The 26,446-nt window shown below is 42.8% G+C and overlaps 2 protein-coding genes across 3 annotated transcripts in view; both read left to right on the top strand.

The window, feature by feature from the left end:
* Positions 1 to 26,446, top strand: part of RABGAP1 (RAB GTPase activating protein 1) — a 63,735-nt gene that overhangs the window by 15,091 nt on the left and 22,198 nt on the right. For both annotated transcript variants that reach the window (XM_058853408.1, XM_058853407.1), the window contains 6 exons: positions 287 to 353; positions 1,286 to 1,388; positions 2,576 to 2,745; positions 5,325 to 5,499; positions 6,118 to 6,211; positions 9,390 to 9,540. In XM_058853408.1, the coding sequence (XP_058709391.1) occupies positions 287 to 353; positions 1,286 to 1,388; positions 2,576 to 2,745; positions 5,325 to 5,499; positions 6,118 to 6,211; positions 9,390 to 9,540 (760 nt within the window). The remainder of the gene's footprint in view (positions 1 to 286; positions 354 to 1,285; positions 1,389 to 2,575; positions 2,746 to 5,324; positions 5,500 to 6,117; positions 6,212 to 9,389; positions 9,541 to 26,446) is intronic.
* GPR21 (G protein-coupled receptor 21) lies at positions 15,892 to 21,521 on the top strand. The gene is made up of 2 exons (XM_058853418.1): positions 15,892 to 15,990; positions 16,357 to 21,521. Exon 2 carries the CDS (start codon positions 16,725 to 16,727, stop codon positions 17,769 to 17,771), a length of 1,047 nt encoding a protein of 348 aa, XP_058709401.1. The 5' UTR covers positions 15,892 to 15,990; positions 16,357 to 16,724; the 3' UTR covers positions 17,772 to 21,521.

Raw genomic sequence — 26,446 nt, 5'->3', positions numbered from 1 at the left:
TCTTTAAAATGAGGGTAATGGAGCAATTTCCAGGCTGCTGTAAACAGAGTAAAACCATATTGTAAATATGCTTCTGAAATCTTGCTTGACATTTTTGATGTTGGCTTGACATCAGTTTGCTGGACATGCTTGATGCTGCTTTCAAATGTCAAGGTTTGTTGGTGTTTGTCAGGGGATTCATGGGCTTTGTGATGTATGACAGCACATACTTGGATAAGAAATGTTAATGGCTTGTTTGTGAGCATGTCTAATTTCTGCAGTTATATTTTTTTGCTTGGCTTTGCAGATGTTTTGGCCTTCTCCTTAGCCGTGGGAAGGACGTTCGGAGTGGCGACATGCACCTTTTGGATTTGGTAAGGAGCTTTCCTAACAAAATGCAGTTAGAATTTTGGTTATGATTGTGCATGATCTCAGGATGGACAACGAACACTTCTGCAGTTGTTGATGGGAACTGATGTAGGTTCTACTGTTGAGGGGGAGGCTCTGGGCAGTTGAGTCAAATCCCTCCCTGCCTCTGCTGCTCAGTTAGAACATGGACCTGGTGCTTGGTCAAGGGATTTGCCCAGTTTTACAGTCAGTCATGACTATTCTCATTCAGGGCCTTGAAATAAGAAACATGGAACCTTATTTTTAGACATGCTGAATATTAAAGTGCTATGCTTTGAATGTAGAAAGTTTTACAGCATAGTTATCAGTGTGAGAATTGAGGCCTGAGAGGCTTCAAATATAACACTGAGAACTAGTGGATGCTTTGTTCTTATGACTCACTTTTCTCTATAAAGTAATGATAGAGATCATTTGACTTCACAAGTGTGAAGTGACAACAAATTTGCTAGTATTTATGCAGTACATAGTGAGGACTCAAAAAGGTTTAATACTACATGAATAATTTTGCTTTCTACCAAGCTTTGGATTGCTGAGAAAATAAGGTTGTTGGGAAGACAGACAAGCTGAACATTAGATAAAATACTGGTTTGTTTCTTAATGACTGAATAATATGTATTTTCTCATCTACACCTCTGTGAGCTGAAAGTTGTTGTCAAATGGCCACCTCCAAAATACTGGTCATGTACTAATAGAATAATTAGTATTAATTGGCCTTTCTGTGTTATCAGCATGGACATCAAGGATTGCAGGGGAACTCTGTTATTTCCTTCAGAGATGATCTCTGTCACATGGACTTGCCCTTTCCTTGCCAGTGCAGTAGCTTTCATAGGGTTGGCACTACAAAATGTAGAAGTTTCTTTAATTAAAAAAAAAATACATAAACTTTCCTTGTTTCCAGGAGTCCATGGGTAAAAGTTCTGATGGGAAATCATACGTGATCACTGGAAGCTGGAATCAAAAGTCTCCACACTTCCAGTTTGTAAATGAAGAAACACCAAAAGGTATGAATGTTGCCAGGTGTTATCCCTAGGCAGGGAAATTACTTCCATAGTGGGCATTATATCAATTCCCTTTTCTTTTCAGAAGAATCTCACAAAAGACTTTCACAGGATGGGATGTATTCTCAGAAAGGGTGCTAAATACCACATAAAATTGAAAAAAAAATACAAATAAAAGCAAAGTGTGTTCAGTAATGTGTTTTAGGGACTGTGTCCTAGTAGGAGGCCCTGCAGGTGTGGGACAGGATGCAGGTGCTCTGTGCACCACTGGAGCTTTTTAAGAATCCCATTAAGAATTGCACTAAATGACTTCTGCAGGCACTTGCTTTGCTCAGTGTCTTGTGGTCAGCTCAGACTTTTCCAAACCCAAGATTTTAATTAAATAAAAGGATTCCTGTACCTGTGAAAATGGAAGTAAACCACTCCAACTGTCGTCCAAAAACAGCGCATATCGCATTGCTCTCTCAAGTCCTGAAAGAGACTGTCATTACTTGTTTTAAGATGTCAGTTGAATTATCATCTTTTCAATCTCTTGTCACTGTTGCGTGCCAGAGGTTGGGAAGTTAATGGGAATTGACTGGGCAAAGTCATAAAAGTCAGCTGCTGGGCACGATGTGGTGCTGGAGTGGATGCCATCCTGCCTGAAGGACACAATTTATCATTCCCTGCCAGAGAGATCTCATAGGTCACTGAGCCCTCTTGCCTCCTGTTGGAGCATCAGAGTGTGTAGTCAATTTTTGGAATGTCACAGCTGAGATGGTCTTAAATGTCTTTAGTATCATGGTATTAAACACTTAAGTAACTTTTAAAACCAAAAAAGAATTGAAGTGTAATTGGGCTGGATGGTAAGAGATCTGCACTGTGCAGTTAAGTGCACAGATTCTCTATGATGTTTAATGAAGGTTTTGGGTACATTTCAGTGGGATTTGAAAAAGCAGAATTTTTATTCTCTTTAACAAGATCATTTTCTTGACTTGAAGGCTGCAGTTTCCTTACTCTCTAGTGGATAGTGCATAGTGATCTAATTTCCCTATTTTGAAACTTGTAGAGGGTTGAGATGTTAAATTAGGGGGAAAATCGATTCTGAAAAGGAAAGTTTCCTTTTTTTCTTTCATGTTACTGGGAAAGGGGTTATGAAATATTTTATTTGAAATATTTCTTTTCATATTGGCTTCATTTTCTCTCTCTAGATAAAGTGCTGTTCATGACCACTGCTGTGGATTTGGTGATAACTGAGGTGCAGGAGCCTGTTCGGTTCATTCTGGAGACTAAAGTCAGAGTCTGCTCACCCAACGAGAGGCTGTTCTGGCCCTTCAGCAAACGCAGCTCAACTGAAAATTTTTTCTTAAAATTGAAACAGGTAATGCGTTAAAAAATAAAGAAATAAAATTGACAGTTAATAGGCTGTTTCTCCCTATGAGTGCTAAAACCTTTAGTAATACAATGTTCATAATGCAACATTTTCTTCCTGAATCAAAGAGGTAAAATAAATGCACTTCACTTTTTGAAAAGTTACCCTTCATTGTGCTGATTGTTGCTGGCTATCTGCAGTTCCCATAAAGAGCCTCCAATAGCTTTTTTGATGTCTTTGATGAGTCTGCAAAGTTAGACAGGCTTATGGATTTTCCAGCCAAACCACAGCAAGAGAAGGAACAGAGGATTTATCTACAAACTGGGGCTGTGCTGAGACTTGCTGCCATAAGGGTATAGAGAGGTAATTGTGTAAAAATTAAGAGGAAAAAAAAGTCCTTACTGTAATCCTGGTGACATGGTATCTGATCTATCACTAAACTTACTTTATTATACAAATCAAACATTTCTTTTGAAGTTTTTTAGATGAGCAAACATTCACATGAAATTCCAAAGGAAATTATTTTTTGTCGAAGTCTATTTTCCCCTTCTGCATGGTTGGAAACAGATTTCACACATACCCCAAGTTTGCCCTGGGGGAAAAAATCCAAGCAATCACAAAAAAATCCCTAGAACTTGTTAAAAAATTTTACTGTTTTTTCCAACTTGTATTTTTACCCATCTACTAAAAATGGAAGCATTATTTCTGTCCAGAAGATTCCTAATAACTGTACAAGGCAATAACTTAGTCTTAAAATAAGGGTGGTAAGTTGAAGGTCCAAGACACTAAAGAGATGTTCTACTTCATGTACTTGAAGTAGCTGCTGTTCTTCTGCTCTAGAAATTGTTGTTCTGAAATAAAAGTCCTGTTTAAAGAACTGGAAATGTATAAAAACAAATAACAATGTGGATGTACGTGCTCTCTCATGGCTTAGCAATTCTGGGTGCAGAAAAGAAAAGCAATGTTGGAGTCCTGATTTCTTGATAAGTGTTCTTATTTAAAAAGCTTTTGAGTTAAGCAAGAGGCTTTTTTTCATTCTTTTTACACTTGCCTTCAAGTGCTAACAAAGAGTGGCATCTGGGTAGTAACAAAGATGAGGTTCACCAAGGATTCTTTTTCTGTGTAAAAAAAAAAACCCTTTCCTTCAAAATTTAAGGTGGAAAAATTCTTCATGGATGAGCTCAGCCTTTTTATTTAGAATATTTTTGAGGTGGAACACAGAGATATTGAATAGTAGAGGCTGTTGGGCTATAAATATTCTGCAGCCTCCAAAAGGTGCCTTTTCTGTTTGGCAGTTTAAAGGAAGCTTATCTTACTGAGCTAATTCTGGATCTTTTGTCTTACCAAATTCACAGACATTGTGACTTATCTTGGCCAATTCTCTTTTTCCACAGACACTGTCGGGTTATCCAACTTGCAGTGTTTACTAATGGAAGATTATCAAAACTCATAGTGGAAGCAACAAATATAGAATGTACTGCCTGATAAGCCTGGAAGGGAAACCTGTTTCTGTGGAGTCATGATTAGCCTATTAAAAATACAGCTGTGTAGAATTGGCTTATCTTACTTTGGCAGCGTTTCTTTATTCGGAAATGGTGAAAGCAGAGGGATTTTATTTGCTCCGATTACATTTAGTGATTTAGTCATTTTTAGTTTTGATGCATTTCTCTTCATCTTTCATGCTCCAAAGAATAAAATTGAGCACTGGGAGCTTAGTATGGAGTATAATTATAAATCTTATTTCCCTCTTCACTTTCTCTTTTCTGCTCTCTATTTTTATTCATTTAGGAAAAAAATTGTAAGTCCTTAAAATGTATTAAAATTTTATAACTGCTTCATAAAAAAAAATCCTTCTTTAAAGGAAGGGAAGGTACCAAAGCATTGAAAATTATGGAGGGAGAGGGCCACAGAGTGGACTTTGGGGCTCAGCAATTTGTGTTCCTGCAGCAGTGTATACACAGAGTTAGAAGCTTTGCTAAAGACCATTGCCATGGGAAAATCATGGAATCCTAGATTGGTTTGGTTTAGAAGGGACCTTAAAGCTCATCTCATTGTGTTCAAATAAATATGAATAAATTTTTTAAGACTACTTTTAGTATCCCCAGAAACCTTTTCTATTTTAGCTCATTTTATAAATTCTCTTTGAAGAATAATTTGACATATTTTAAAGGTTTTGCTTTCAATTTTCCACTGCTGTTTAAGTAAAGGCAAAGTTGCTGCATTTTGAGGAACCTTCATCTCTTAGACCACAGATGCATTTATAGCTTTAAAAATGAGTGCATTTGTGTCCACTTCATTTGTGGTTGGAAAGATGAGCTCCCTGTGGATGGCAGATCCCAGTGACACTTGTGCCTGTGACAGACACTTTGTGCCTTTGGCTGCAGCACGCTCTCAGCACATTTCATGGCATCAGAAGCACTGACAGCCTGCACCTTGCATTAAGTGTGTTCCTGGTATGAACATTCCTCACTGTAGAATGGAATGAAAGTTGTTCCTCAGCTCTTCTATTCCAGAAAGAGAAGGCAGAGCCTTGGGAAGTGATCTGGCATTTGTGTAGCTTCCTCAATAAGGTGAACCTTGTTTCCTAGATAAAGCAAAAGGACAGGAAGAACAACTCGGACACGTTGTACGAGGTTGTGTGCCTGGAAAGTGAGTCAGAGAGGGAGAGAAGGAAAACCACAGCCAGCCCCTCTCTCCGCCTGCCCCAGTCGGGCTCGCAGGGCTCCATGATCCCATCTCCTCCAGAGGATGATGAAGAGGAAGGTAAGAAGCTCCTGTGCTTTGTGGACTTTGAGAAAGGGCAGTTGGTGAATAACATGATTATAAAAGATGTAGGATCCTTTCCAGTCAGAACCTGCCTAACTAATGGTTCTTTCTTGCTGGAATACTGCAAGATTCGATGCCCAGTGTCCTGGCATTCCTGCTCAGCCTCTCCCTCGTCTGGCACTTCAGTGTCCCTGCTTCTCTCAGCCCAGGCCTCCTGTCTGGTTTATCTGGGACAACATCAAAAAGGGCTCCTAAAAGCTGGGGGTTATTGTGTGGCTTCTGCCCCTCCCTGAGCAGCTGTGAGCAGGTTTGAGAGCAGAAAGGAGAAGCTGGTGTTAATTGAAGTGTCAGCAGCCAGTGTTTTAGTGGAGAGTCAGACATCTGTGAGAGATGAAACTGTACCAGGACCTGCCCAGCTTGAAACTTAATGCATTTTCAAGAACTTCTGCTTTTAAAAAATCTTTTAAAGGAAACCATGACCACTTCTGAGTATAGAAACATCTGGCCTTATGGCTCTGAGCTGAAATGGACATAACTCGGGTTTCTGCTTTTCCACTTTTCCTGCTGGCCTTCCATGTGGCCTTGGCTGAAGTGTCCCTTCTGTTCTCTTGGCAGACAATGATGAACCACTCTTAAGTGGTTCTGGAGATGTTTCCAAAGAGTGTGCAGAAAAAATTCTTGAAACGTGGGGAGAGCTGCTGTCCAAGTGGTAAGTGGCAAAATCACATTCTGAAAATTACAATTCTGAATATTCTCATTTCATTTGCTCCTTCTGCTTGGAGTTTTTATTTCTAGAGGCTGTTTGATACAAGATTAGTTTGGATTTAGTTCTCTATCCATCCCCACAATGCCCCTTATTCTCTGTCTTGATGTTTTTTGATTTCTTTAGAGGGTCTTCTAAATATATTAATTTTTGAGTGCGTGCTTAATGTATAGAAATTCACTCATGCTGTGTCTTTAGTTGGTTCTGTCTTAAAATGAGTATTCTACCTACCTTCAGGTTCCTTGGGATTTTGTTAAAGGAAAACCTGAACTAAGTAGTATAAAGAAAATGCAGCTCTTGCTTTGTCTATTTTGCACAGATCACTTCCATTCCTCTTTGTAATTCTGACTGGGTTCACAGCCAATTTTTCCTGCAGCTGTCATATCTTAGTGACTGTAGCTTAAGAAGTGGGAGATTTGGACTTGGATAGAGAAGATGTTTTTCCTCCCTTATCTAAAGGAAGGCTCCAGAGCCTGCCAAGAAGGAAGTACATGAGCTCTGCTGTTTTTTCCCTGGAAAATGTCAGTGTACAAGAAGAGTGTTTCTTGACAGTCCAATTGCTAATGCAACACAATCCTCCTTTGATGAGGGATTTTTTTATTCATCTTGAAGTAGCCTGAGCAGTTCCAAAGTGATGCTGGTTGTTGTAAAATGCAGGGGTTTTGTTAGGTTTGATTTTTACCCACAAAAGGAGGTGATGGGCAGCATGAGATTCAACTCAAACAGGCTTCATTTTGACTCTGGCTTTAATTGTGGCCTGTGGCTTCCTGAAGGAAGCAAGGGTTGTACAGAAAGTCAAAGGTTGTGTAGGGTATTGATCTGAGGAGTAGGACAGCAGAGGTTGGAGTCAGTCATGCAGCTTAGGAGAGAAGTATTGATGTGACCGCTTAGACAGGAATCTCTTTAAATTAAGATTATAACTATTTAGTATTTTCTGTAGTTATTGCTAATTTGAGTAAGTAGTTTTCCTTCCAGTTTGGTTTTGCACTAAGTGGACACATTTGTAAGAGGGGAAGGTTGTGGTAAAATGTTACATGATCCCTTTTCCCTCTCCTAGATTTGGAGAAACATCTTTCCCAGATGAGCTCTCTGCATCTGCTGAGAAAGTTTCTTTCAACTTGAATTTTTTTGTAATTCTTCCAAGGGCTCAGAGATAATTAAGCCACCTGACTCCCATTGGAAATGTTTTGGCAGCTCTAAGAGGATATGAAATGCTTCTGTGCTAATGCTGGCAACAGCTTTAATATGTGTTAAAGGGCTTTCCTTCTTAACTAAAAACGTGTATTTGGAAGCAATGATCCTCCAGCTTTTAACATAAGAGGATTGAAAATAATAAAAATCAGACTTCAGGTAGTTTCATGCTAGTTTTTTAGAATTGTGTAATTAGATTTGTATAGTAATTAAGTATTTGGTATTTTGTGATACCAAAGAATATCTGGCTGATGTTTCATAACTGCTGAGTCACACAATTTTTCTCATTTCAGAAATAGTTTGGAAGAATCCAGTAGTGTGTAGCCTTTAGTCTACAGCCTTCATGAGTGTATTCATTGGAACTACTGTTGTACTTCCTCTGATCTGAGATTAAGGCAAAGCAGTTTTATAGGCCTTTAGAAAAACACTGAGTATTTTGTATATAGGAGGTATTCTATATAAATATACTTACATGTTATAAAAGCATAATATATACTCTATAGATAGGTTTATAGGTGTGACTATATATTGATATAAATGTAAGTACTAAATAAATATAATTTTTATTTCAGTTGATTTATTTTAGAGAAGGCACAGTGAAGGAGGACATGATGGTCCTGGGTTCTGTGCAGTAAATACTGATTTAAATGTCTGCCTTGTTAATCTCTAGATTATTGTGATAGAACACTGTAGACTGGAGAAAGGCAATAGGGCAATCCCAGTCTTTATAAAATGATCATCCACATATCTGTTAGACTGTTACAAACATTAATAAATGCCAGTTTATGAAGAACATAATGCAGTTAATGTGGCACTACTTCATTTTTCTGCCTGGCTTTTCATGTCTGTTCTCTTGATCGTTTTAACCAGAAGTTTGTTCTTTTTTTAGTAACTGTAGAAAAATAGTAATTTCTATGATTTAAGGTGTGTGTCTTTTGAGGATTTTTATATATAAGCCACAAATGAGCTGTTGAGCTTAACATGCTTTAAGTGCATAAATTATAAGTAGGTTTAGTTTTTACTAAAAACTGTTCTGTAATTTATGAGCTGTCAGTGGTCTTGCTGGAAGGAGCTGTTCAGTTGGGGCTGGCTGGTGCAGTGGAGGCTGCTCTAACCCAGGGATGCAGTTAAGAGAACCCAGGGATGCAGTTAGAGAACCCAGGGATGCAGTTAGAGAACCCAGGGATGATGCATTTAGGGAACCCAAGGATGCAGTTAAGAGAACCCAGGGATGCAGTTTGGGAACCCAGGGATGATGCAGTTAGAGAACCCAGGGATACAGTTAGAGAACCCAGGGATGATGCAGTTAAGAGAACCCAGGGATGCAGTTAGAGAACCCAGGGATGCAGTTTGGGAACCCAGGGATGATGCAGTTAGAGAACCCAGGGATGCAGTTAGAGAACCCAGGGATGCAGTTAAGAGAACCCAGGGATGCAGTTAGAGAACCCAGGGATGCAGTTAAGAGAACCCAGGGATGATGCAGTTAGAGAACCCAGGGATGATGCAGTTAAGAGAACCCAGGGATGCAGTTAAGAGAACCCAGGGATGATGCAGTTAGAGAACCACGAGAGGTGATTTTTGGGGCTCTGACTGACTTCTCTGTCCCTCCTATCCTGAGGAGGTCACCTGCTGCTGGGCTGTGGGCAGCTGAGCAGTGTAGGCTTCTGCAAACTACTTATTTTGGGGTAGTTTGAACTTAGAATTTACACACTGTGACCTCTGTCTTCTAGTATTTAATGGAGTATGTGTTTGTTGAATGTTCATGTATATTTATATATAAAAATTTAATGGGAATCAAGAAAATAGTTCTCCAAATCCAAATTTTATTTATTTTTCATAACTTGAATTTCACTTGGAGATCTGGCCTGCCTGGTGGCTGTGCCATGTGTATTTGTGGTTGTTTGGGGCAATAACTGAGCCCTCCCCTGTGCAGGCACCTGAACCTGAGCGTGCGGCCCAAGACGCTGTCGGCGCTGGTGCGGAGCGGGGTCCCCGAGGCGCTGCGGGGCGAGGTGTGGCAGCTGCTGGCAGGGTGTCACAACAACGACCACCTGGTGGAGAAGTACAGGATCCTCATCACAAAGGTACCATGGCTTTTTTCAGCTCTTTTTTTTCACCCTGTTTCTTAAAGAATGGGAATACAGTGGTTTCAAGTGTGCTCTTGCCTGAGGGTCCCTGAGTGTACCTGAATGTTCAAGGAGTGACTCTGATTTAATCCTCCACCAAAACCCCTGACAGAACTGCTGGTGGCATTACACTGCTTTCCTTTTATAGTCCTGTTTCACTCAGCTGAGTTCTGAGTTTGTAAAAAATAAGTATCCTATTAATTGCTTTCATAATGGACGGATTAATTTTCTTTGCTTGTTTGGCTTTTCCGAATGGAAGCTGAATTTTGTTGTGTTGTCTCAGTGTTTATGCTGAAAATCCAACACCAGCAGAAATTGCAGCCTTTTTTGGTAGAAAGAAAACAGAACAATGTGGATGTTTTTGCATTAGATGGCTGTTTTGTGGCTTCTCATCTTGAATGCTGACCTCACTAAGGTAGGAAAAGGATGTAAGAATTGTATGTACCGACATCACTCAGTGGTTCTCAAAGTTCAAGTAACAAATGGGTCACAAAATGAAATGTCACTTTCTTATCCAGAAAACTGATGTGTTAGTTTGGATTTGACCATTATCTATATAGCTACATTGGATTTTATTGCTTTCATCAAACATGCAAGTCTAGAAGGACTGTATTAGAAATTATTAATGATGCAGCTTTAGTACAAATATAACAGAAATTAATTATTCACCAGTTAAAAAGCAAAACAAGTGAATCAGTCTTTGTATATCTATATTCTGATGGCACAGATTCACAAGGAGCAATTAAAGACCTTATTCTGAGGGCAGGAGGGCTTCTGAAATTAAACTCAGTTTCTGCTGGAGTCATGCAGGAAGGATCTTACGTGATATGAATGAATCATGTTAGATCAGCTAAAAATGTTCTGCCATAAGTATTTTCATGTACTTGGTGAATACAGAAAAAACTTGATCCAAATTCCTTAATACTGGTTTATGCATTGTGGAGCTGTAACTTGGATTTTATGGTGAATAAATCATATAAGTAATGTGGAGGTTGAATGCTCTGGCGAGGAGTGATCACAGCTATCCTGTTGTGTTATTTTAATTGCCTGGTGAGTAGCTGTCAGCCTCACTTGTTTCTCTGTTTCAGTGTATCAGAATGCAAAAGATGATGTCTTTGTGGCACAGTTGGTGACACGTTCTGCTACTATCTTTGTCAGCTGGAAGGGGATAGTGTAACGTTTCATTTTTAAACCTGTGAAACCTTTCCACTGGTTTTCATTTGGCTGAGACAAAGAAAGTAACCTGCATCTCATGTGTTGGAAGGATCTCTGCAGTTCAAGTGTAAGGGAGAGCAGGCAGGTCCTGCACTGTGTTCTGCTCAAAAGCACTGGCTATGCCTGCAGCAGTCATTCAGCCCAGAAACTAATTAAGAAATTGGAGAGAATGGGTCCTGATTGACCATTTTCAGGCTCTGCTGTAGTCTCACGAGGTCTGCAGTATATTACCAGCGTGCTGCTATAGCCAGCTCAAGCAAATGAAAATGAGGTTTCCCTAATCTGGAGGTGCCATATTAGCCCAGTGCCATGGCTGTTTGTCTTGGTGTGACTTAAATATGGAAACAGGCCAGGACTGCTCCTGTAGAAGGGACAGAGGTTGGTGTTTGAGAACAGAAATGTGTGCTGGGTTCTCAGGGGAATTGGGATTTCTTCAGTCTGCAGGCAGTGAAAGAAGTGCAAGGCTTTAAATAGGGTTATCTCTCAGTGGCTGTGTGGAGGTACTGAAGAGGAGAACAGGCAAAAAATGCAAGGATTGTTTGAGAGGCTGAGGAGAACACGAATTCAAAGCCCAGCAATATAACATTTGCACACCCTTTGTGTGCTGTCTATGCCAGGAGTATAATAATGCTGGGCTTCACTTCGGCCTAAAATTTTTGTTTTCATGCCTTTCTTAGGCATGAAATGTGATAATTTTGGAGTTCTAATGTGACTAATTCTTTCTGCTTTTAAAATAGCAGCTCAGATACAGTAAGTATGCAGCAATGGATAGGAGTAAATGTTCCTGGGGAAAAAAATGTTAATTATGTAAGACAAGGGTCCATTATATTACATTGCTTTCCCATCTTTGTAATGCTTTGCCATGTTTTGCATGTCGCTATTGCCAATTCTTCTCTGGCAAGCCTGCAGTTGTTTGCATTACCATGCCTTGAAGGGGGTTTGTGTTAGAATCTTACTGCTGTGGTGTAGTGCAGGAGCTCAAGGAGTCCATGTAAAACCTATGCCATGAATGTGAGCAGGAGATGCAGGAAACCTGTGTGAGTGCACATAATGCTCATAATCCCTTCTGTCTTCATGTTGTCCTCTGTTTCTGTAGCTGCATTTGATTTCTGCCAGGCTTTTCATGACCCATGCAGCAGCACAGTCCCAAATTAATAAGGATCAGTCTTGGCAGCTGCTTCAAAACCTTCTGGCCTGTTTCAGGGATTTTTTTTCCCTTGTGCACAGGATGTTGGATGCAGCACCCCAGGATTTATTCTGGTGGTTGCTTTCCAGGGCAGGCTCAGGTAATTTCTGGTTTTTGTTTTCCTTCGCAAATTAATTGCTGCAAGGACAGCTTGTTTACTGTTGAGTCCTGGTTACTGAAGGATTGAAAAGGAAGTGTCTCCTTTGTGCTCTACTATGCAAGAGAACTGTGTCTAGCTCTCATCTTGAATATGACTTAAAAATTGCATTGAAACTGTGTTTTAAGGTGTGATTGTTGGGTTCTAGTCATCATGACAGCATATATTAATTATTTGCTCTGGTTTTCTTTGCTACACAGTGGCTGGGGTTTTGTTGTCTGTGCTTTTGTTATTGCGGGAAGGTTGAAGTTTCACCATCATGGTGCTTCCACAAATTACTTTTGAGAATTTGCACACCATCTGTGTGCAATAATAAAGCTTTTAGCGGCTCCAGTTTGCCATGCTCATGGTGGGGAGCGTGGATGAAAGCCAGCCCAGTGAATTAAGGTCATGTCCCTACTGGGGACAGAAAGGAAGCTCTAGGTAAAACGATCTAGACAATCCCTGGGAGAGGCATCTGGTCCTGGTAGCACTTTGGCAATCACAGTTAGGGCTGTTAATCTCCAGGCTTCCAGCCACTGAAAGGTAGCAGAAGACACATGGGGACTCACTCCAGGTATGAACAGACACCTGCAGGAAAAATACTGCATGTTCTTGACAGGCATAGGTGGATGGAAAGTGTTGTTGAGTAGAAAGCACGTAAAGCGAGCCAGACAGGCTAAAAAAGATAAATAATCATGGTACAAAGTGAAGGAGACAGCAGCCACTTCTCAGGCAAATTTTAGAAAGGATTAGTACAACTACTGAATCTGTCAGTGGAGAAGTTCTTCATAATATCAACATTTAAAACCTGACATTTACAATATTGAGGAGAAAATAAAAAGCTTGTGAATATAGGTCTGTGTGGGAGGAAGTAATGTAGAAAGGAAAAAAACATGAACTGTTGTACCAGATAAATACACTATATTAGGAAAATTACAACGTGAGAGGGACATCTTGTGGCACAAATAAAATAAAAAGTAATAGTCTGGTGTCAGGAGGAGTATCCTGGAATGTTACCCTGGGGTCACCATTTCTGGGAGAAATCCCAGACTGGTAAGAGATTAATTTGTTCCAGTCTTTCTTATAGCAGGACTCCTGCTACCCACTTTCTCATCTTCCCACCTTTTTGTCTCCATGAGACGAGGATTATAGAACACAGATGTTCTACCAAATATACTTGTCTGTCTTGGTGCAAATGATGCTAGTTTTTAATGAAGAAATAGATTGAAATGTCACTACTGCTATTTGACTGAATGTGTTGTCATCGGTGGCATAAAATGTGGCAGAATCTTAGCTGTGGGTGGTTAACACTTATTTTCCACTTATATCACAATCATATTTCCATATGTTCCTATAAATTAAAAGAATACATTGAATTTTCAGGAGGACAGAGGGCCTTGACTGTGTGCAATCAACTGAAATGAAACCTGCCATGCATCCGTGCATGACAGTGTACGATGACGTAGCCTTGTCAGTTTGCCTGAACCTTGAGATTCCTTGTTTGATTAGTTTTGATCACATGGTGATAAAAGTTTAATTATCTTTTACAAGCAGCAGTTTTCCCAGGAGTTGTCATTGTAACTTTGAATAATTTCTGGAGTACTTTTCATTGCCTTAGAAGAGCTGGTGCTGTACCATGGTGTAGGGTGGGAGAAGTCTCTACACCACAGCAGTGTTTTCAGTCCCACGGGCCTCAGCCACATTCTGGTGTCTTTAGGGTGGTTCTTGTGGTGGTCTGGTGGTGCACCCAAGCTGAGAGCTGGGGAGCAGGCACTGCACCCCAGTTACCTTCCAGGTGCAGTTTACTTCACCTTCTGGGCTGGCTTCTGCTGCAGGGGCAGGAGGAGGTGGAGCTATTGCTGGTTTGGGTGTTTTAAGCGAGCAGGAGAAAGCTGGCAAGAGCACTCAGTGGAGTCATTGCTCTCAGCTTCAGAGAAACAATAGAATGTCAGTTAAAGGAAAAAACAGACGTGGCTGTTCTACAGAAATACCTCGGCTCTAAGGGCGTTAAGCTTTTCATAAAAACCTGAACACTGGGGAGTTTTTGATTTCATGGTGCATCTTCTGTTTAAAAATTTTAGCAACTAGATGGTGTTCTGGTTGGGCTCAGTATTTCCATTGCTACCTTGTTTTTATGTATCTGACATAGAAAGTTCAATGTATCAAGATACATTTTCTTGGGGCTGTTTATAATGTGTCTATTCATGTCCAGGGATCCAGAAATACTATTTGAATCAATCGGTATGTAAATCATTCTCTGCTTTGGAAAGATAGGAGATCATTTCTCCAGCAGTAATTCAATCATAGCTTGTTTTTTTGTAAATCCACAATACCCTGGCCTAAATTTAATTCAAAGTTTATGTTTCCTAGATACAGTTCTAGTACTTCAGTTACCATGAGTAGAAACACCATAAATTTAAAAAAAAAAAAAAAAAAAGGTGGAGAATAGTGAAGAGATTTTTTGGGGGTTAAAGATAGGGCAGAACCCCCAAATTTTTGTTTTCAGACATTTGTATGAGACTTACTAAAAATCTGCCAAGTCATGCTGTTGTCCAGCACAGATTTGTGGCCAAGACAAGTGTATCATGAAATGATTTTTGTACTTACTGGTCAGCTAAAAACCTGAGAATTGCAGCTTGATTGCTTTGACATCTATCCCTTTGGCCTCAATTAATTTCCCATTAGGTATTCCACAGAATGACCAGCGTTGAGCTTCGGTTAACCAAAACCTTGTGTTTGTTGGTATTGGTTGAATTCAGCATGGACCTCAGCTTGTAAGGATGCCAGTTGCACACTTTCATGTCTGACTAAATGATTTTGATTGCCAGAGAGCTTCACTCCAGTTTTTTACTGGCTTGATCCATTCAGATACAAATTCCCGTTGCAAGGGCCTGTCCTCAGCGGCGGCAGTGGAGCAGTCTGCTGTCAGGGTCAGAGAATGAGCTCCCACATACCTGGGAACACGTCTTCCAGCCTGTCAATTGAAGCTCTTGACAAACAATAAACGAGAGCTGTACCTGGTTATGCCTCTCTGCCTTCAAAGAGGTTTTTCTGGTTGAATTGAGATGGTATTAACTTAGGGTGTGAATACAAGTTGAAGTGCTGTGCTGTGAATCTCTCGCGTGTTTGCTGGCTGGAATGTCGCTGGGTTTTCTGTTTCGGTGTCCGATGGTCCCAGGCACTGTCAGGGACGGCGATGCCTTTGCGTTCTGTGTGTGTGTCTCTGTGTATGGAGGGAGGCGCCTGCCTACCTGGAGGAACATCTGGATTAATGGTGGGACATCGTTCTCAGCTTTGCCCTTGGCTTCAGGTGTCTCCTGAGCAGCACACACTACATCTGGGAAAGGCGCGTTTATTCTAGAATAGGATTTTCCCCAAAAGGGCTGGGATGGAAAAGCCTTTAAGTGACGACGAACCGCGTGAATTCAGGGCGGTGATGGACGGCTCGCTCGCCGTGCAGGGGTGCGGGAGGAGGAGCTGGGCGTGTGTCCCTGCGGCACCGGCGGCGCGGGGACGGCAGGGCCGGGACCTGCGTGCGCTGCCGGGGGTGGCGGGGTCGCGCCGGGTGAGGCTCCCACGGCCACCGGCCGCCCGTGGATCCGCCTCGCCGAGCGCCCCCGGAGTGCGAGCCCGCCTTCCCGAGGCTGCGGCCGGCGCTGCCCCGCTCCCTGCGCGCCGGGGCGGACGGATGGGGGCCGGGGCTGCGGCCCCGCTCCCCGCCGGGTCCCCGCCGCGCCGCGCCCTCCCCCGCGCTCCCGCCGCCTCCCTCCCCTTCCTCCCGCCTCCCCGCCCCCGGCTCCGCATCGCCGCGGCCGGAGCACACGCCGCCCGCCCGAGGATGCTCCGCGCTTTTGTTCCCCCGCCGCAGGTAGGGCCGGGGCGGCGGGGCCGGGCTGGCCCCGGGCCGGGCGGGGGCCGGCGGGGCGGCGGCGGGGCCGGCGGGGCGGCGGCGGGGCCGGGAGAGGCGGCGAACAAAAGCGCCGTGCAAAATGGAGCCAGCGGAGAAGGGCTGGACCCCCGCCCTCCCCGCCGCGCATCCCCCCGCCCGGCTGCCGGGGCTCCGGGGAGGCGGCATCGCCTCCCGCTGCCGCCGGCGGGGCGTGGGGAGGGAGCGGGGCTGGAGCCGGGGCCGGCGGGGAGCGCTGAGCAGGGCGTGGGGAAGGAGGGGAGCGGCGGAGGTGGCAGCGCGGGGGAGAGGCGGTTCTGTAAAACACTTTCCCCTTCTCTCTGTCAGCCTTTGGGAGGACTCTCGTCCTGACTCGGTGGAGGTTCCGCTCCCTCTTCCCCCAGCCCCTGATCCCTCCTCGGCGCGGCAGCCCACCCAGGAGGGCATCAGTATCAGCCCTCTCCGGTGCGCCGGGGAAGTTGCTGACATGCCTGCCGCTGGGTCCCGGTGCACCGGCAGCGGCGGGGAGCCGGATTTAAAGGGGAATTGTGCTGCAGACAATGCACAGCAGGAGCATCTGGAGCAGCCCTGGGGACCGGAGCTCCGGTTTTGACATTGCTGCACACACAGCACCAGCCGCAATGACAGCAGCTGCCTGGAGTGGCTGCAGGCAGCAGGCAGGAGCATGAAGTAGAGAGATCACTGCAGTGCTCAAGATGAACTCCTCTTTGGTTGGCAACCAGAGTGGCCGGCCCTTCTGTCTCCTGGCCATTAGCTATTTGGAGACCATCAATTTTTGCCTCCTGGAAGTGGTTATTATTGTGTTCCTCATGGTGCTGATTATTTCGGGCAACATTATTGTGATATTTGTCTTTCACTGTGCACCTCTGCTGAACCACCACACCACCAGCTACTTCATCCAGACTATGGCGTATGCTGACCTCCTGGTGGGCGTGAGCTGTCTGGTGCCTTCTTTGTCTCTGCTGCACTATCCTATTGTTTTAAGTGAGTCTTTGGTTTGCCAAATCTTTGGTTATGTGGTATCAGTGCTGAAGAGCGTCTCCATGGCCTCCCTGGCCTGCATCAGCATTGACAGATACATTGCCATCACGAAGCCCCTGACCTACAACACGCTGGTTACCCCGTGGAGGCTGCGAATCTGCATATTGACCATTTGGCTCTACTCCTGCCTGGTCTTCTTACCCTCCTTTCACTGGGGAAAGCCTGGATATCACGGGGACGTTTTCCAGTGGTGCGCCAATTCCTGGAACACCGATCCCTATTTCACCCTCTTCATTGTGGTGATGCTCTACGCCCCGGCCGCTTTCATCGTCTGCTTCACCTACTTCAACATCTTCCGCATCTGCCAGCAGCACACCAAGGAGATCAACGAGCGGCGGGTGCGCTTCAGCTCGCAGGACGGGGAGGCTGGGGAGGCCCAGCCCTGCCCGGACAAGCGCTACGCCATGGTCCTCTTCCGCATCACCAGTGTCTTCTACATCCTGTGGTTGCCCTACATCATCTATTTCCTGCTGGAGAGCTCCAATGTCTATAGTAACCGCGTCGCGTCCTTCTTGACCACTTGGCTTGCCATTAGCAACAGTTTCTGCAACTGTGTCATTTACAGTCTCTCCAACAGTGTCTTTCAGAAGGGGCTGAAGCGTCTCTCGGGGGCCATTTGTGCCTCGTGTGCTAGACAGAGGGTAGCTAAGGACTCCTCTACCTCTAGGAGCAAAAGATCTTCCAATGGATGTCATGTCTAGGACGCCTGTCAGCTGGACTGGGAAGTGCAGGGACAATTGCGTAGATTGCAAAATAACTTAGATAGGATTTTAAGATATCCAGATTTGCAAAAAGGTTTCTGAGAAATGCTGCTGACATAGGAGGATCAGGAGCACATAGCGTTGTGGTTTCACTTTAAAAAATGATTGCTGTGGAGGAGGCTGTGGAGTTTCACCTCCACATTCATTTTAAAGAATAAAGCTGTATCTTGACACTTACCTCTCCAGCTGGTGTGACTGAATGGAGTGGGTGTCTGAGAGCTTCGGCAAAATGTAGTCTTTCTTACAGCTTTACTGGGTTCTTTGGAGATTCGTGCTTCACATGTAAATGATAGATCTGAAGTGGAAATGTCACAGTCTATGGTATATTACAGGGATTTTTTTAATATATGCCAAAGTATATTGACACAACGTTCCAGCGTCAGAACAGAAGGGGCCAAACAATTTGTTTTTCAGTGCTACCTAGACAGGACTTGTAGAGCAGGAGTTGAACAATGTGAACATTTCAGTGTGAACTCTGTTAATGAGCCGTGAGTGCAGCGATGTGGTCTGGGCAGTCATACTCTTAGGGCTGAGGTGGCTTCCGTGCCCAGTTTCCCTGGTAGGATGCATGTTTGGATCAGAGTGCGGCATCTGTGTTTTCCTGTTTGTTGTGAAGTAAGAAGAAAAACTTGGATCAGACCAAATTTAGCAGTTAAATAAAATGTATTTTGATAAGCTAAGAGAAAATATGTGTTGCTTTATGATACCAGAGTTGTGGCAGCCACTCAAAGATGATGCCAACATGTGAAAATTGTTCTCAAACCAGTGGAGAAATGCCGCGGGTTTGTATGTGGAAATTTTCTCAAGAACAACTTTAAAAATAACATGTCCCTTTTTTTTTCTTTTTTTTTTTTTAATCTAAATTCTTCTGATATTTTACATACTGGAACTTAAGGGGAAAGGAAAGAAAACAATTGTCTTCTAAACAGCTAAGGGAACTATGTTGTAAATTTAACTGTAGTATTTGAGTTATTCATAAGTGCACAGAGCTAAATCAGAGACATTTTTCTTTAGCCTTCATGGGATTAAAGATGGTTCAAATATAGCAGGAGCTAAATCCTGTTGGCAAAAGCATATCTAACTGGTCAGACAAAGGCAATATCTGAGGAACCAGATCTCATTGAACACAGCTTGTTCAAGCTAGCCTACATTAAATGTTTTGAGTACTGTCATGCTGTTAAGAAGGCAGAATGGCCCTCAAATTGTTGAGTTTTTCCTAGAGAATATCCTTGTCTTTTTACTGATGCCATTTTGGAAATGAAGATGAAGCAAGTATTCCTGTAGTGGTGGATTGCAGTGTCCCCCTGTCCTGGAGCAGAGCTGTCCCTCTGTCTCTCCTGCTCTCACAGCAGGTTGTGCTGTGCCCCTGACCATCCACCCTCTGTGCCCCTCCTTGTGCTTCCAGTCACTGCCTTGGGCTGCTGAGTGGGGAGTTCCCTGAGCTCCTCTGGTACAGCTGGTGTGCTCTTAGTCACAGTGGGAATGCAAAAAAGGATAGGGAAAAATAATGTGATATTTTTAGAATTGGGGTAATTCTGTTGGCCAAAGGGAAGGCTCTGTTTATGTTAAATGATTTCAAGTCTGTGTTGTTCTAGATCAAGATCATATTTTTAATACTCTGCCCTGTCCCTCCTGAAATTCCCCCGTCCTCTGTGCAGTGCTGTGAGCCCTGGCCTCTCCTCTCTATGCCTTGCCCTGGAGGATACCAGCTTGTCTCTGCCCCATCACATGCCACGATTGCCACAGCCCGGCCCCGCTGCCCGTCCACATTTGCTCCAGTGCAGTCTCGTGGGGCTGCCAGTGAGGAAATGGGGAAGGAGAGAGAGAGAGCAGCAGGATGAAGCATTCCTGGCATGGCATGTAATTGTCAGCACTCAGTGCTGGTGCACTTGAGTTCCTCTCCTGGATGTGTGCGTACCTGTTCAGGGGAGGATGGGGCAGAACCCCCTGCTACTGCTGCCTCCTTCTGTTGGAGGGCCCTGGGGCAAAGCATTTAAGTGGCATCTTGATCAGCTTCCAGCGTATTTCATCTCAAGATAAACATCCTCTTTAGTTCATCTGAAATTTTAAGAGCACAGGTTGTCTAAACCCTGCTGCCTTCACGCCACCATTTCTTGCTCTGCTTGTAGTAAAGAGCAGAGAGGGGCTTGTGCTGGGTCCTCGCAGACACGCCCGGGGTGGTTTGCTCGGCAGAGCCCTCGCAGTCGGAGTTTTGGTTAGACACAGCCAGCCGTGGGGGTAGCACAGGGGTGGAGTGACTCACTTGGAAAAGAAGTGGGATAATAAGCTCACAGCACATTGTGGCTGATTGTCTCAGGCGCTCTGTGGGTATGATGGCAAAGGTGGGCTTCGGGGAACAATTCAAGGGCTTTTGTCACTCATATCAAAGTGTGTGTGTGTGGTATTCTTGGAACAGCCTCTCAGGTAAACTCCCCGTAGCCTTTCTCTGGCTCTTCACCTTATCTAACATTTCCAAGTCTTTGAAATGATGCAGTGTGTCATTGAAATAGCATTTGATTAAACTTAATAGAAGAGAAGAATCTGCTGGGGCCTAAAACCCTAGAAACGGCAGTTTCAGGTGTAAGTGGAAGCTGGAAAGATTGTTGCTTTTGGGGTTTTTTATAGCTAAATGGAGGGTTTAAACAGGAGCATTGTGGGCTAGTTTTTGAGAATTGTGAAAGATTTTGAAACTGGTAAGGGGTCTAAATCATGGCATAGAGATTTAACTGGAGCTGAAGCAGTCATTCTTTCAGCCCTGAGCCTGGAATTGCACTTGGAGCATGGTGGCTGATCCAGATGCAGATGCATTCTTGCAGCTGTTGCTGCTTTGCAGCAAAGGTTCACTTCTAACATTCCTGACAGCCAGGCTGTTTTCAGTTGCCTTACTCATCTCCAAGTCTTCCTCAGCTCGGACGTTTTCTGTAAGAGGTGAAAATCAGAATCTGGAAGTCTCCAAGAGATAAGGATGAAGAGGAGTTGCATCCAATTGATGCATTCAGGTTTCATCCACTATACAGACACTTCTAGTGTTGCCTCAGTAGCTTAGTTTTAGTGTCAAATATTTCTCTTTTTGTCTCTGTTAATTTATTGATATTTTAAAAATTTAAATTACGTTTTTTCCCTCTTAAGTTAATGTTGATGTAGCACGTGTTTAGACGTTTTAAGTATTTGTAACCTTTGAGTCTGTTGTCTTCAGTGAAATTGCAGGGGGTGAATTCTGTTCACTGTGCCAACGGTGGGAAAAATAATTATGACAAACAGGACTTTGTTTCTCAGCAGTGCATTGAACACCTTTGGTTGTGCACACAACACAGGCACAGGGATCCTTCCCATCACAATCCATGCTAGGAGTGGTCAGGCAGCAAACTTCCCAGCTGGATCATTTTCATCCTCCACACATGAAATGAATCCACTTCTGGCTCTCTTTGTGTCTGGGTGCTTTGGAAATCTGTGGTGAGAGCATTGCACAGATAAATGCCATGCTCAGGAGAGGACAGAAATCAAATTGCATCTTCATAAAAATGGGGTTGTGATATGATTAAATGAACTAATTTTGAAGTTCCATCTCAGACTATAAATTTATTTTTTATTAGAGTTTATCTGCCTCGCTTTAAAATTAAGCTGCTGGAAGGTTCAATTTGCAAGATGCAATTCAGTGGCTTTTTTTAGTGCCATGGGAAGGATTTCTATACTCACAGCTTCTCAGAAAATGGTAATTTGCTTCATGTAGAAGTCCCTTTTTTAAAAAAAAAAAAAAAAAAAAAAGATTACTGGAAGTTTAGGTTGTGATTATTTTGTCATTTTCCAAATATACTGGGAAAATAGCTGTGAAATACTTTTTTTTTATGATCTCAATCAAGGGACAGTATTTTTAAACTCAACAGAAATCTTTCGTGTCAAACAAGTTTTGCTTTTATCTACTGTTAATTTTTTTTTATTAAATGTTACCAGTTTCTACAGTCTTTATTTGTTGGTGGGGAGTTTGTACTTGTTTTTAAGCTTCTTATCACTCAGAAATATGTTTCTACTACTTGGAATTCTGACATGGCTCAGTGTCAGAGTGCCAAGGGGCAGTTTTGGATATTTGTCACAAGTCTTTGACAGGAGGAAAAGGGTACAAAGTACTGAGGCACAGAGAATTGCAAGAGACAGAGAATTCCCAATGGCATTGTTCCCTCCTGCTCATATAAAGGCTTTATGTGTGAGAACCCTACATTTCAGTTTGCCTGTTCTGAAAAAAGACACTTCCAAGGCCTGGATGTGATACGAGATGGAAACATTCAGTGTGCAAATTCAATGTGCAGAGTTTTTGCTTTTTATTGTGGCGTTCCCAAGTGCTGTCATGATCAAGGCAGTAATCCATGAGTCAGGAAGTCTGAAATATTTCACATATTATACATGAAATATTTATACAAGTCTGGTCTATCTTTACATCAGGGTTTGAAGTTGACAGAACTTCTAAATCAGGTTGGTGCTTTAAAAAATATTTCTTAGGAACTAGTATGTGAGCACAGGAATCTGCCTTCAGACTTTGCAAACAAAAGACTCTTTTAAAATTTTTCTGATTCATCTGTTTTAGATAATTTAATAAGAGGAGGTGGAGGTTTTGGAAGGCTTTTTTTTCATTGTTTTAGCACATGTTCAGTTCTGAGTTTTTGAAGCACCTGCTGAAACTTTTGCCTGACTTGGCTCTTATTTTATTGTTTGGTTTAGAAATGTTTCTTTTTCCCTTCTATGATTTTGCAGAATACAACACATCCTTTCCGTGCTGTCATTCAAGACAAACTCAGATTTTAATCCAAGTTTATCCAAATGTTACCTTGAATGTTCCCTGTATGGTGAATGCTGTTGTGTGTGTGGGGCTGTGAGGAGGTTGCAGCAGGTCAGGTTTTACAGACTGTCTCCAAAGCAAACAGCCCCTCTTTGGGATGGTGGGAGAATGTCCCGTTTTCACTAGAGAAGTGTGTTCTTCTGGGCCAATGTCTGACTTCCAGTTGGTATTTCCATTATTGCCCAGGCTCTGCAGAGGTACTGCTTTGAAAGATATTTCTGCACATAAGCAAAGGCATTTAATACTAAAGTTGTGTTCCTGGAAGGGGATATTTAAATTGAAATTTAATAAGTGTAGGACCAGGTGCAGTTGTGTTCAGAGAAAGAAACTGAAAGTTGTGGTGATGGAAACAAAGAGAGGAAACCTGCTGGAGGTCAGTCAAAACAATGGAGTATTTAATGTGGGTCATTTTCTTTACAATACACAATATTTCTTTTAAATACAGAGTTTAACCTTCTTGCTTTTGCTTTGCTGCTCCCTGGAGGCAGCTCCTCTGAGCCTGGGGTCTCCCACACCCACCGCAAAGGGATTCCCTGCAGACCTGGGGTGAGGATCAGCCCCTGATTTGAGTTCAGGCAGTGTCAGTCCATGTCACTGTTGTCTGTCTGAGGTGTTCCAGCCACAGGGAGTTAATCTGATGGGATATACTTAGTTTGGTCAGATTTTCAGGCTTTTTTCCTGTGATGTTGTTTTCTAGACAGGTTTTGTTTAAAGAGGCAGCTTTGCTGATGGTTCTGCACACCATCTTGAGTTCTGTCATCTCTCAGTTCTTATCCCATTGCAGAGTGGAAGACAAGCCCCAGTCTGTCAGCTCTGCAGGCATTCAGTGTGGCTGCAGAGGTGTTTGTGGGTCTCACCCATATCCCATTTGCATCTCCTGAGCTTTAGCAGTTAATGAAGACATTAGCAGAAGTGATGCCTGTGTCCTGGTCCAGGTTGTTTCTTTACATCTCAGATGTCCTTCAGCAATCTGTGAGTCAGAACTGATCCTCGTGCTGGTGATTTGGTGATTGTTTCAGCTGAGAAACAGAAGTTGTTAAAGTCATCTTTGTTTTGTCCTGAAGCTGTTTTGGGGTTGTGTTGCAATCCCTGAGCTGATCATAGGATGATCTCCAGGGGAGCCCAGGAGGCCCCAGGTCCCTGTGGAACAGACCTGTTGGTGGGTTGGTAACCAGTAGCTTTATTGGCTGAGAAGTTTAAACAAGTGATAATGTTTAGATGGGGGTTCAGAGAGACACCCGTGTTTGGAAGGAGGCGATCAGGGAAGGCTCCACCTGCCTGCGCGTGAGGCCTGAGGTGAGCACAGGGGGATGGAACAGAGCAGGCAGTCCAGGCTTTCTGTTCTGACTTCTTTATGAATTTCTAAGATGAGGATAGCAAGTTTATAGTTCAAAGCTTTGGCTTATTTCTGATGGTCATTACTGGAGATCTTTCCATTAAAAGGTGAAATAAATTCAAGTGTCTCCTCATAAAGATGAACTCAAATCTTGCTGTGCATATGCCAGTCATTCTCAGTGTTACACAGACCACGTGAACCAAGCAATCAAATGCTTAATAAACCAAGTCATTACTTTTATGGTAAATTGAAAAAAGTTCTTCTGGGATTTCAACTGTAAATGAATCCTTGAAAATCAATAATTAGATTAGTAAAGGATGACGTTTTAATATGCTGGCAGGAATATAGAGGGATTTGTCAGGGGAAGCAAAATCAGACTTTGCACTAAAGTGGCTTAGGTATATTTATAGTGCTAGTGATTCTGTGTGTGTGTGGGATCTTTGGACTGTTTTAATATAATGTAAGGCTTTGAGCTTTAGCAAACTCAAGTTGCTCGTTTTATGAAGTTACATTAGTACCACACTGTGAAGTATTTTTAAATATTAGCATTACTGAGTATTAAAAGTATTTAATAAAAACATTTTTTAAAACGTTTTCTGTAGATGCTGTCAAATGAATTGTTGTTTAATGTACAAAGAAATAAAACCTGAGGGCTGTAAGGTACCTGTATGTTTCTGATCACCTCGGTTTTTGAGGGGTTAGGTATTTCTTGAGGTTAAATTGTCATTAAAACCTACTAAAAATACTGGTGCAGTTAATCCTTTCAGAGAACAGAAAGCAGCATTACCTCCAGCCATGCTTTTGAACTGTCTGAAAGGATTTGCAATCATTGTATTGTCTTGACAGACTCATGTCTTTAGAAATGCTGTACAGCACAGTCTTTTGCAAGTTCCTATGCTGATACATTTCTCTCCATATGTAACCTTTGAAATCTAGTTTCTATTGTAATTCTAGCATGTAAACACTAGATTCAATTTTGTATTCCTCTAATGAATGCAACAGGATGGAAACACGTTTGCAATTGCTAATGATGAGCTTTTTTACTGTTCTTAATACTCATGGGTATGTCTTCAGGGATTTCAGAATTGTATTCGTACCTTTTTAAATTGTTTTTTTCACATGCTGTTTACAATTAAACCACGAGCATGGGAGGCTGTGCGTGCATGTGCTTTTAGGTTGCTTTGCTGAATGAAATACAGTGGAGTGATCTTACTCTAAAACCTCTCTGTTGCCCAGAGAGGTTTTGGCTGCCCCTGGATCCCTGGAAGTGCCCAGGGCCAGGCTGGACAGGGCTTGGAGCAACCTGGGAGAGTGGAAGGTGTCCCTGCCCATGGCAGGGGTGGAACTGGATGATCCATTCCAACCCAAACCGCTCCATGGCTCTGTGATGCTCGTTTTTCCTTGTGTCCCACCTGTCTCCTTGCACCTTTCACAGTACCTGGTACAGCAGAAGCCACCAGTGGGGTTATTCTGGTGTGCTCTGTGGAGACCTGACATTGTCAGAGGTTGTTATGAGGAGTTTTTTTTGGGAGACAATCCAGCTCCTTACACAAGTAGTGTTCCAACCGATAGTTTTTTTCCTGAATGTCAGTGAAAAGGCCAAGAGTAGATGAAATCACAGGTGAGAATGTGTATGTGTGTGTTTGTAAGAACTTCATGCACCTTTTAATGCTGGAAGTTGTTTTGTATTAAAAGATGAGAAAGAGCTGTGAGTGTAGAACCCCTGCTAGGAAGAACTGTGGAGAAACCTCCACCAAAGCAGATTAGAAAAAACAACAAGTGAATTAGAGGCAGTCTGACTCTGGAGACTCAAATTCTGGTTTAGTTCTGACACAGTGGGGTCTGTCTGGGTGGGCTCCTCGATGGTCCTTGGCACTGCTGGGTCTGCTCTGGCTCAGAGGAGGGAAGGGTGTTCTCATGCACAAGGCAGCTGAGGAAGAGTTTATGCTGAGGATCCAGAATTACCAGTTTTGTGCCAACTCAGAACTGTTGTTAAAATACAGGGGAGAGGGGTTCTTCCACCCCATGGTTTTAATAGACATTTCTGTAGCTGACTTTTCAACTAAGACTAATAATAAGAAAAACTACAGTTGAGCCAAAAATTACAAATGTTACTGAGTTAAAATAATACTTGCATATTTTTAATTATTAAATGGAACTAGATAAATTGGAAGCATGTAAATAACTGATTCTAAATCTTTGCGTAATTATTTCCGAGAGGTAATTTTGCTATGAGCTATTAAAACTCCAAGAAGTGTATTATTCCCTTTTGAGATGGTGTGTACCCCAGCTGTTTCATACATCTCTTGGCTTGTTTCCTTTTTGCTGTAGATGTACATACATATATATATTTGTGTGCTGTGCAGTTGTACAGTCACTGCCACGTTAAATTGATTGCTTTCAAATGACTATATCTGTGTATTTTACATATGTTTGTATATGTATAAG

The sequence above is a fragment of the Poecile atricapillus genome, chromosome 20 (genome assembly GCF_030490865.1).
Source record: "Poecile atricapillus isolate bPoeAtr1 chromosome 20, bPoeAtr1.hap1, whole genome shotgun sequence".
In the NCBI taxonomy this organism is placed as follows: Eukaryota; Metazoa; Chordata; class Aves; order Passeriformes; family Paridae; genus Poecile; species Poecile atricapillus.
Note: the sequence above shows the minus strand (reverse complement) of the source record. Positions and strands in the feature narration are given on the sequence as shown.

Excerpts from the sequence above, each read along its gene's own strand:
- GPR21 (XM_058853418.1), top strand. The coding sequence starts at position 16,725 with ATGAACTCCTCTTTGGTTGGCAACCAGAGTGGCCGGCCCTTCTGTCTC.